The sequence below is a fragment of the Denticeps clupeoides genome, chromosome 17 (assembly GCF_900700375.1).
Source record: "Denticeps clupeoides chromosome 17, fDenClu1.1, whole genome shotgun sequence".
NCBI classification, from domain to species: domain Eukaryota; kingdom Metazoa; phylum Chordata; class Actinopteri; order Clupeiformes; family Denticipitidae; genus Denticeps; species Denticeps clupeoides.
In genome coordinates, this window is record NC_041723.1 from 10,003,305 (window position 1) to 10,014,551 (window position 11,247).

Below are 11,247 nucleotides of genomic sequence, written 5' to 3' on the forward strand. Positions count from 1 at the left end.
AATGTTATGATTTCCTATTCCTGTCCGTCCGTTGAGAGGACGGCTAAGGGTGTTTCACCTCCTGCAGCGTCGAAAATCTCACACAAAACAATCGCGATTCCAAACACGAGAAAACAAATTCTGCCTTCTCAAGATTACTGCCCTCGTTTTCTCGCGATTTCGACAGCCAGTAACACTCGGCTCTACACAACCGGTCGGTCGGACTTTAGGACCCGGTGGAAACTCTTCTCTGACAGGACGTGACCGACCACGCTGAGACCCCACTAGGTAAGTGACCTGGCAGTGGAGAGACGCGCTGACTAAACCCGCAACTAATAATCGTCACCCGGCCACGTGGAAGGAGAGCATTCTGAAGACCTGCTGTTTAAATGTGCAACCAAGGCTACGCGCATGACTTTCATTTAGGCTATCTGAAGCTATCGATGTAGCCGGTGTATTATAGTACATTACTCTGGTAGCCTGCGGAAAGGGCGTGCTCAAAACAACACGTAACAGAAAGAGGACTGCGTCGTATATTATAAGAGTTGGTCAAGATAAAAAAATCATAAGTGCTTGACTAACAAATGTTCGTCAGGAATATTAGCTAGGGCTACGGCAATATCTTTTTTTTTTGTTTTGAGGTTAAATTAAATCTGTCTTAACGTAGTAATCCGTTATAATTTTAACCAATTCAAACTTACTACACTGTGTGATTTTATAAGCAACTTGTCGTTTTTGTTTTACACATCACCTGTCGTATCGGCGTAGCGAATCAGCGAAATGTTGTAGTAGAGGTTGAGCGTAAATGCATTTACTCCGTCGTGGTGTATGCTGACGACAGATTCGTCAAATGAGAATTTCTGCAATGTTCAGTTTAAAACATTAGACGTTATTACATATTAAAAGTACATTAATTAGCTAATTACAAGTATTTTTCAGTTGCGTGAACTTATGTATTGTTCTAATGGTATCAAAGTATATTGACCATAGATTGTGCAATAGTTAGAATTTGTTGTAGTATTATTTATGTATTACATTCAGAACAAATCTATTTGCAGTCTTGATTAATATTTGAAGACTGATCAGTAATGTGTACTTTCATGCTAGAGGAAATGGGCCCACAAGCGACATTTGGCCGTAAGTACTTTAAGGCCTTTGTGAGTGGATTTTTTGTGGCTGTGCCTGTGACTGTCACAGTTTTGGATCGTCTAGCCTATGTGGCACGTGTGGAAGGAGCCTCAATGCAGGTGAGGGAATGTACTGAGCTTTCATAAAATAATGCTGTCTAGACACTGAGTATTTAGAGAGGATCTCCCCCCCCCCTATTTAGCCCTCCTTGAATCCAGAGGGTGCATCTTCTCCTGATATTGTACTTTTGAACCGTTGGAGTGTAAGAAACTACAAAGTACACCGTGGAGATATTGTGTCCCTCTTGTAAGTAACGCTTTATTTTCACACTTTTGTTGTTTTACTGAAATATGCTGTATGTGGGATTAAAGACACACTTGTTATTATTGAATAACCATGGTACAGTTTTGTTAAGGTACAGACTAAGGACAAGGTGGCAACACAAATGAAAATCAACAATGAGTGTAATGTTTGGCTAATGTGTTTGTACTGGTCACAATAAACATGTTTTTTTTTTATAATTATTATTTCTTTGAGGTCCCCCAAGAATCCCCAGCAGAAAATTATCAAGCGGGTCATTGCCCTTGAGGGAGACTACATCAAGTATGTAAAACTGGGATTTCAAATTATTTAATCGTTTTGAATCAAGGCGCATACATCCTTCATTCGCAATAAAAAATGAACCTTTTTCCAGCCAAAAGGCTCTTATTTGCATAGGTTTGGAGAATTGGGAATCTGTGAGCTCATGCTTCTTAAGCGACTCTTTTAACAATTTTTAAATAATGTAAGTTATGGGAATATGGATAGGTTCCATCGTAAAAAGATAACCAGTGTTATTCTCTTCACCTGTTAGTAGGTTTAAGCTTGCAATGGTTTTACTTTTTTCTTTTTAGGACGCTAGGATATAAAAATCGTTATATGAGAGTGCCAGATGGACACTTGTGGATCGAGGGGGACCATCATGGCCACAGTTTTGACAGCAACACATTTGGACCAGTAAGGCATTTCTAAAAGAAGCATTAAAACCTGTCATTAACACAGTTTGCCATCTTTGCAGTGATTCATGCTCTTATCGTAGTATTGCAGCAGTTTTTGAAACACCACCTCTTCATCTAACAGGTGTCGCTTGGACTTATTCATGGTCGGGCATCTCACATCATCTGGCCACCCCACCGGTGGAAAAGAATGCAACCAGAAGTACCAGCAGACAGAAAACCCCTGCTTAATGGTAGCCACGAGTCCACAAATGACAAGAATTGTTAAAATGGATGTCGTTGATTATGTTTAAGATGATAAGAAGATCCTTGGAAAATTTACACGTTTGTTGTTTACAGGTTTTGTACTTTGTTGTGTGTAAACATTGAACATTTTAAGTAAGTTCTCAAGCAATAAAATATATATCTTTATTTTAGCAGTAGCTAAAATATCCAATGCCGATAAACCAAAAATATTGTTGTGTTCATTGCTTCCATACTTTTCTGTGGCCAAATTGGTAAATACCAATAAAATGATTTAATTGCTTGTATTCGTAAAATGAACAATAGAAATGTAAACACAAACACGTGCCCATAAAATATGACGTTATCACCACCGTGTAACTTGTTGTGAAATGTGTTTTCAACATTTATCTGCTAAAAGAAGGAAAAACTTTCAACGTTGGAGTGCCAATACATAAACGCGTTTTATGGTGACTGCATACGTTTGAAAAGGTGGGATTTTATGAATATCAGACGTATTTTGTGCTTGCTTTTAGTTTGTTGCGTGGTCGTTCTCGTCTCGTCTCGCGAGATTTGAGAACGCGAACTCCACGGCGGCCGCCGGGCAGCCGGTTCGTGAAGCCGATCGGTCATTACGCGTTTCATTTATTCGTCGCGGAAAGACATGGCCAGCGCGAATTCTTCTCCGTTACACCGCTTGGCTGGGAGAGAGAGATACAGGTTGGCGTTGCTGAAAAGTTTCTAAGCTTAAAGCTAGCTAATGACGAGTTGGTTTTGCGGCCAAACCTTTATTCGGCTAGTTGGCTCTGTAGCCACCGACTTTGAAAAGTTAACTTGTGGTGCAATTTTTAGTTTGCATTTGTGTTCTGTAATACAGACGCAAAATAAAACTATAAAATTGTGGAGTGTTTTGTGAACAGGCTCCGAATACTAATTTGTTTGGGTTTGATCAGTAAAATCCTAAAGCTATCCGATAGCTGCATCTTTTAACGTTAGCTGTTGTAGTTTTGTGTGTCTAGTTTGTGTAAAGTCAGTGCATCAACACGCATATATTGCTCTCAGGGGTTTCTTTCATCAAAGTTTGCCCTGCTTTGTTGAATTCAGGTGAGGTTTTAAAGCCCTGCTGCCTGGACCAGCTCGCCTTACCCGAAGATGTCCCTGGCACAGAGGGTGTTCCTCATCTGGGTCTTCAGCCTGGTCTTCCTGGTCATGCTGGTGCTTAAGCTGGATGGGAAGATTGATTGGAACTGGTTCCTCGTCTTCCTCCCGGTCTGGACCTTCGACACCATTCTCCTGCTGATGCTCTGTGTTAAGATGGCCGGACGTTGCAAGCCTGGCCACGATCCACGCAATGGGGAGCAGAATTTGAAGAAAAGGCTGTGGTACGTGATGGCCCTGCTGCTGAAGTTAGCCTTTTGTTCAACCCTCTGTGCCAGGTTGGAAGACCTGGCCAAGATGAGTTTTAGCTTCGTCTGCATTCCTCTTTGGACACTGCTGACCGGGGCCATGGTGGAACTTGGCATCAGTGTGTTTCGTGGCAGAAGAGAGTAGGTGGTCTGCTGGACCCTGTACTGTGCTCTGGGCAACAGGTCCCATCTCTCTGTTATTTGTAAGCCCCGATATGTAAGGGGAAGTAAAAAAAAATACACCGCCGGTGTGCTTTGTACAGTGTGCTCAGTGTAAATCTGTATACCCTACAGGTACATGTGTCATTGTCGTTTGTTTTCCAGTGTCCAGTGAAATCTATGTTTAGTGTCCTCATGAATACTTCTATCCATATTGCATATGGGAATAGTGTATTACTTTTTCTCTCTGACTAAAATCTTGAAATAAATAAATGGATGTCTTTGTATATGCTTGTTATTTGATCCATGAGATGGCACTATTGTCAAATTAGCTTCAAGGCTTTATTCTGCTTCTCTCCAAACATGTTCAGACATTATTTCCTATAAACTCTTCACTCTCAATGGAATGAAAGATGTGAAAAACTTAGGCTGTGTGTGTGTATAATTTATATATAAAATGTTTTTCAGGTCTTTAAAAGGGGTGGTAGTAGCCTAGGGGTAACACACTCGTCTATGAACCAGAAGACCCAGGTTCAAGTCCCGCTACCATTGTGTCCCTGAGCAAGACACTTAACCCTAAGTTGCTACAGGGGGACTGTCCCTGTAACTACTGATTGTAAGTCGCTCTAGATAAGGGTGTCTGATAAATGCTGTAAATGTAAAACACCTTTGCTTCTTTCAATTTATAGTGTGCGTGTAAGGTTTATTTACATTTTTCTTTTTATTGTCATTTTGTTATGCATTTGTGTTCATTCATTTGACCATGTACATGAATGAATTAAAACTTTTCTGAGATTACAATGAGATTGAAAAGGAAAGAACGACCACTGTATTTATAAAACAATGTGAGCACTTCATCCCTTCTACATCAAATGACCATGGCAACTCAACTTTATTATATTTTGTGAGTGTTATGAGTATTAAGTTGTGTTTTGTCTTCATGTTAGTGTGCAGATTCATGATGTGCAACTGATGTGTTAATTTCTTTTAAGACTTTTTGTTTTAAGACTTTTAAATATAGGAGCAATTACAATGTATACTATTCCATTTCACCAAAAGAACAAATGTCCTCAGCAGTTCCATTGTCTATAATTTAAATATAGCAACAATACAAACCTATTTATCTTGAATTTGGCTTCATTAACTATAGATGGTTAGAATGTATATCACCAAATGTAAGTAAGACCCTCCATTACCCTTACATTATATTTTTCAATCAGTAAATAGTAACTTGCTCAAGTATAATGCTTCTATAATAAACAAATATCTGTTAAGTTGATTGGATTTGTGGCAAAAGCAGCATTTATATGCGAGAGAAAAAATACAATGCACAGAAAAGATTTTTGTTGGCTCAAATGACATTTTCTGTACACAGAATTTCATGTTACGTTAGCTGGAATGTGGCACAACTATAACTCCGTAAAAGCCACATGTAACATCATCATGACAGTTTGATATGGAGTCTGGCGATGGCAGGAGGCAGCACGACAAATTTGTATCATCACCAAAATCTAAGATATACCATTTATATCCAGCATTTTCTATATACTACTAAATGTAGTACATCTTTGTTAAAATGTACCTGTTTTTAAAAAAAGAAAAAAACAATTTTAATTTGTTTTTTATTTGTTTTATGAAGCTGCTGTATTGGGAAAATAACCTTTGCAGTGGTGTAGGGATTTAGTAGTTCTTAATTTTAAAGGTTTTTTTTTATAGGCAAGCAAGTGCTATTTATCATATCACATATTGCAATATTGATTTCAGTAATCACAATATGACTTTTTTTCCTGAATCGTGCAATACTGAAATAAGAAACCAAAAATATCGCAGTTGCTCCCTAGTAGTTTGCTGCAGTACATGTAATGTGAGTCTGAATATGAGTCTTGGAAGAAAAAATGACATATCAAATAATAATATATTTCTTAAAATAAAATACAATTAATACTGTGTTTTGTAAAAGCATCTGGCCCCCACAGTTTCTGCTGAGAAAAAAAAAAGTTGACGGCCCCAATGAAGGGTCTTAAATTTGATGGAAGTGGCCTTAAAAAGGTTTTTAAAAAGTCCTAAATTGTTCTTCCTTAGACCTGCAGAAACCCTGTATATGGGATAATGGTTGTTCGCAGTAACATATATAATGAAAGTATATAATGAAAGCAATTTAACAATTATTAACAGATTTGTCTGTGAAGTACCCCTATGTATCTTCTGACTGTAAGAAATTGAATCATACAATATGTCTGCCCTTTGCCTCTATAGTAAGAGATTATTAATCCGTAATGAATTACTTAACAGAGTGTGCGGCTAAATGTTTTGCAGTGACTGTAGCTTGTATAAAATGAGCTGAAACTGAATGTGAATTGGGTGAGAAATAAATTAGATCCCAAAAATACTTCCACTAGTCTGTATAAAATGGAAATGTCTTCCCGACCAGAGCACGTAAAACCCTACAAATGAATAAACGTATAGCATTTTATACAAAACGAGATGCGAGTTATGTAAAAAAAAAACTTTATGATTTTGAAGAAAGCTCACAGTGTGTAGTCTTTGGGTCTGATCATCATTTTGACAGTCTTAAATGCTTGTCTGTAATTGGTAGGGTAGTACTCCCAAGATATGTTGGGCCATGTACCCCAAAAGATACCATTGCGCACACCTTTATACTGTGTCTTGTAGTATTTTCCATTGAGATTTGCTGCCATGCATGAGTCAAACCACCAGCCAGAGCTGTAATAATCCCCGCAGTTCCCAGAAGCATACATGTCATTGTCACGGTCTGGTGTGCTGAAGTACTTCTGGTCATGGTTGAACTTGTCACTGAAGGACATAGCGTTACCTGCTGTGCCAAAGTAGGTTCCTACAGATAAGCGGTAGAGCTGTTGCTCGCTAGCAACAAAAAAATGTTCGTATGTTGCGTGTGCCTTCAACCCGTCAATATCCTCCAGCTCGATACGCAGGAGCATGTCTTCAGTCTTAGTAAGCAGGTGGATCTTGTCATTTCCCAGCCAAAATTCACCCTTCAGATGACCAAAACCCATTTTGTAGTCATTCCATGAACGGTTGAAGCTGATGCTCCCATCATAGCGATGCTGGAGCAAAGTCCAGCCTCCGCCATAGGAATCCATGTCACAGAACACGAGGAAAGGGCTATTCCTAAGGTCTGGCCTCACCTTGAAGATGCCACTCCTCTTTGGTTTTCCAAAGGTATAATCAGAGCAGTCTTGTGCTGTGGAATGTCACACAATTGAACATACTTTTTTTAATAAGTAGTTTGGAATGCATATTTTTAAATGTAATATATATTTGAATATGATGTACTCATAGCTCTAGATATACAGTATATAGAGAGAGGTGAAATGTTGTCTATAAGTGAGGTCAAAACCATTAATCTAGGAACAACCCCCACACACACAAACTCATTCACATATCTGTGAATCTGCTTCATGTGAATCTGCTTCATGTTATGGCTGTGAAGCTATAACATGTGCTCTTCAGATGATGAGACTGTTACATATCCAGTGTCAGAAAGCGTTTGATGTTCATTTTGAAAATGCTTTGGCTTACTGTTGTTTTTTTTTCATGGTTAAGATAAAGGGTAGAATTGGCGTAGCACTGATCTCTCACATGGTGACCATCTATCAAAATGCTTGCTGTTTTAAGTCCCATCTGTGTAATACCATGTGTTTCATAAATTTGAGTAATGTGATTCTACTGTGAGAGATTTCGTATGAACTTATAGGAACTGCACAATAATAATCATTATTACTTTCATGTTGCAGTCAGAATGTTGAGTAACATTGTGAATTAATTCAATTGACTGAACCTTTGAATGGTATATTAGTGAATACTAAAAGAGATGTAAAGACCTACCAATGTCAGCACGCACCCTCGTGTTGCGCTTAGGCTGCTGCGTTGTCTCTGATTCACACTGGCCTGAGTTACAGCCGCTGTTCTTTACTGCATGGTTGTCCTGAGCTCTTTCCACCATGTGGGGATTTAACGTGACCCCATTAGCATTCATGGCGTTGTTCTCTGCGAGTTGTTTGAGCCTGTTCACTGTCGTCCTGTTTGGTGGCCTCTCCTCATTGATGGTGCCCCCTGGCCTTGTCACTTTCAGCGGGTTTGACCGCTTTAATTCCACCGGTTCTTTACTTGCCCCTCCAGGCGTTGTTTTCAGATTAGTCACATGACTGTTGTTTTTGTTTCGGTTAACTGGAAAGGATCCATCTTGGTTCCAACTTGTTTCCAACTCCTCCACTCCACTACTATTTCCTGGTTTGTCCCCAGAAAGGAGGTGTGACATGCTCAAGCTCCTGTTTTCCACTACACCTTGATTTGGCTTTTCTTTTTTCCGTTGATTTGCCGGCCTGCCCACAACATCTCTTCCTCTTGAACGTGTCAGAGGCCGTTTAACTGGCTCTGTGACAGATTCATTGTTCGTAAATACTGGAGTTAATTTTACTCTACCTGTGATTTCTGGCTTTTCCCCGGGCAGTGGCCTCGATACTTTCAAGTTGCTAATGCTTACAGTTGGGGTGAGTTGTGTGTTCACTTCAAGCAGTCTTACAGCCTTTGGGCTACTGTCACTGTCCACCACCCTATTTACACTTCCCACTTCATCGGTTCCACTAATGTCTTCATTTTCATCCTTTTCTTCGGTTTGTGACTTCTCAATGGCCTCATCCACTTTAGGCACATTGTACGTCATTAACTCACTTCTGCTCTTGTCTTCAAGTGGGTTCAAATCCAGTAAATGCTCCACAGTAAATGGAGACTCTTTTCGTCTTACTGTGCTGTTCGTTGTATCTTCCAAGGCAGACAAGAGTTTATTTTCCAAGTTTTCACTGCTCATCTTTGCAAAGGGCAGGTCTGGGTCCTGGATTTTAGTGTTTTGTCTTGCTGCTCTCCTGTCAGCATTTTGAGGATTTAGTGCTGTCAGCCCCGGGACTTGCTCAGTGTTGTCCTCAGAACGCATGTTTGGCCTTTGGGTTGTCCTGATGTCGCTGTCCCTGTCCTTTTGAACGTTTTGTGAATCTTCCTGGCCAATCCTGGCCACAGTCAACAGGTGAGGGTTTTGTATACCAGTAGCCGTTCCTTCATCAAGCTGATTCACAATCCGGCTTATTGTTTTATCTGATTTTTCTTCTCTCATTTCTTGATTCTTCTCTATGCCCAATGGGTTTGAGCCTCTGTCCTTGCTGAAGTGTTCGACCTTTTCTTCAATAATTGGTTTTAGCATCTGTGTCCCGGTAATGTTTTTAGCACTGTCCATTAAACGTGCTTGTAATTTCTGGCCAGGATTTTTATCTGCACTAAATGAATTAGGTGACACCAAGCTGTCCACATTTTGGACGTCAAGAGTAAGTGCGTTTGATTGATTTCCTCCTTTAGTGTTTTCAGGCTCATGGTTGGTAGGTGGGGCCATAACACTGGTACCATGGATCTTTCTGTTTTGAAGGCTTGGGTCCCTCCTCTCATCTTCAGTCCTGCCTATTGTAGGGGGTGGCAAATTCTTGCTGACCCTCTCGTCCGCACTGTGTGGTGCTGATTCCTTGTGTTCTCCAGGGTTTTCAATCCCTTTCTTTATGATTGGGTTGTGTGTCTTTGAAGCAGATGAGTCCTCATTGTTGTCCTCATGAGGGTGTCTTTTATCTCCACCGAATGTTCCAACATCTACATCCACAGAGCCCAACCCCGCCCCACTATCACCTCCAATTCTTTGGACTCCATTTGGAGCAGATGCTTTGTTGGCATCTTCACTCATCCTTTTAAGCAAATCATGTCCAACTCCAGTGATGTTCTTTGGTGCTGACCTTCTGGGCATGGAATAAACCTCACCATGTATTGTTGCATCCTCAATATTCTCCTGTGGCTTCTTATTCACAATTCCAGCAGTGTCTGCTGTCCTAGTGATGGTGACCGGATTCAGCTCCTTTGGTTTTAACTCATCTTGATGTGGTGGCCTCAGTGGGACTTTTCTCCTGTTTGTTGGAGTTGTAACTGTTTTTTTTATTCCGCTGGAAATAGCCACCTGCACAGGGGTCCTCCGATTCCCCCGTGGGATGCTCCTACTCTCCCCTTTCACACTAAAGGGCTGTTGTCCTAGGACATCCACCATCTTTGACTGGGTGTGGGGCTTTAATTCCTTTGCTCCTCTTGTGTTTCCCATTCTTTCTTCCACACCAATGAGAGTCTGACCCTTCACCTTGTCATTCTCCATCCATCTACGTGTGGTTGGTAAGCTTGAATTAGCTGTTTGATTATTTGTCTCCACCCTCTCACCTGGTGGCTGCTTTGTTCCTCCCAGATGATCCTCAGTAGCGGGCACCTCAGAAGCACCAGTCAGCACATTGATTTTCCCGTCTCTGCTGCTGATTATGATATTTTGTTCATCTTCTCCTCCTCTGTCCCATGTCTCCATCTTTTGTCCGTTCCTTATGCAGCAGCTCCTTAGCTGATCCACTGTCTTCCTCAAGGTCTCGAGCTCTCGAGCCATGCTGTCCAGATCCCTGAAGTCTTTTGGCAGCTGAATGGAGAGGGTGGGCAGGGTGATGTGGTAGGGGCATAAGTCCTCGTCCTCACATGGTCCCGCAGGCATTAGTTTTACATACTGAGGAGCTTCTTGGTTGCTGCCAGGATAGAGCTTTGAGCTGGTCAGTGTTAATAGGCTCCCCCACACGTACAGCACAGCTAGCTTCATGGTGTCCAAATGTTTCAGCTGCGAGAATGGAAGTGGGAGCGTTTAAGAGAGGGAAAGAGGGAGAAAGGGAGAGGCCAGAGGACCACCTCCCATTGTAGAAGCTGCTGAGTTCCGTGAACGCAATAGAATTCTGCGCTGATTAGAGACAAAAGTATGTTTTATTTTGACTGAAATCTATTATTGTAATTATATGCTAATGTTGATATTAGATATTAAATGCAGTAATTTGAGATCAAAGACTAAATAGAATAGAATATTTTTCCTGCAAAAATGTATATTACTAATATTACTTCTGTTGTTGTCATTATTAAAAATAATATTTGTAAAAATTACATTCTATTTATTCTCTTTGCTCCATCAGCACATATTATACCAGACAGATATTTCTGTATCTGTGTGTGCACGTGTATAACAGTCGGAGGATGGCGTTCCAGCTTCCCGTCATTAAAGCAGCACTCACATCTGAATTGCATTGTCAGGACTTTGCCAAACGTTTACATTCTGTTCGCTGAATGCAAGATGTTATCCTAAAGATATGTGTCAATCTCTCTCTCTCTCTATCTCTCTCTCTTTATAATTCTAACCAGTTGCAGCAAAGCAACCAGGCCAGGCAAGAACCTTGGTTTACTGCCAGGAATGCTATACAGGAATAATTTATTTG

General features: G+C 40.6%; 3 protein-coding genes across 4 annotated transcripts; 2 read left to right on the top strand and 1 right to left on the bottom strand.

Annotated features, from left to right (window-relative positions):
- The first annotated feature begins 42 nt into the window (after positions 1 to 42).
- On the top strand, positions 43 to 2,628 carry immp2l (inner mitochondrial membrane peptidase subunit 2). Of its 2 annotated transcripts, XM_028958641.1 has the most exons (6): positions 43 to 267; positions 1,087 to 1,226; positions 1,310 to 1,413; positions 1,645 to 1,710; positions 2,001 to 2,103; positions 2,227 to 2,628. In XM_028958641.1, the coding sequence occupies exons 2-6, from the start codon at positions 1,092 to 1,094 to the stop codon at positions 2,368 to 2,370; spliced, it is 552 nt and encodes a 183-aa protein (XP_028814474.1). In that variant the 5' UTR covers positions 43 to 267; positions 1,087 to 1,091; the 3' UTR covers positions 2,371 to 2,628. The 2 variants fall into 2 exon arrangements, with proteins under 2 accessions (XP_028814474.1, XP_028814473.1); XM_028958640.1 differs by having other exon boundaries at positions 45 to 1,226.
- Positions 2,629 to 2,904: 276 nt separating this feature from the next.
- On the top strand, positions 2,905 to 4,174 carry tmem60 (transmembrane protein 60). Its single transcript, XM_028958822.1, has 2 exons — positions 2,905 to 3,044; positions 3,429 to 4,174. The coding sequence occupies exon 2, from the start codon at positions 3,477 to 3,479 to the stop codon at positions 3,873 to 3,875; it is 399 nt and encodes a 132-aa protein (XP_028814655.1). The 5' UTR covers positions 2,905 to 3,044; positions 3,429 to 3,476; the 3' UTR covers positions 3,876 to 4,174.
- A 2,096-nt stretch (positions 4,175 to 6,270) lies between these two features.
- Positions 6,271 to 8,490, bottom strand: fgl2b (fibrinogen-like 2b). Its single transcript, XM_028958983.1, has 2 exons — positions 7,757 to 8,490; positions 6,271 to 7,112 (listed from the first exon to the last, which is right to left on the bottom strand). Exons 1-2 carry the CDS (start codon positions 8,187 to 8,189, stop codon positions 6,418 to 6,420), a joined length of 1,128 nt encoding a protein of 375 aa, XP_028814816.1. The 5' UTR covers positions 8,190 to 8,490; the 3' UTR covers positions 6,271 to 6,417.
- Positions 8,491 to 11,247: the final 2,757 nt, after the last annotated feature.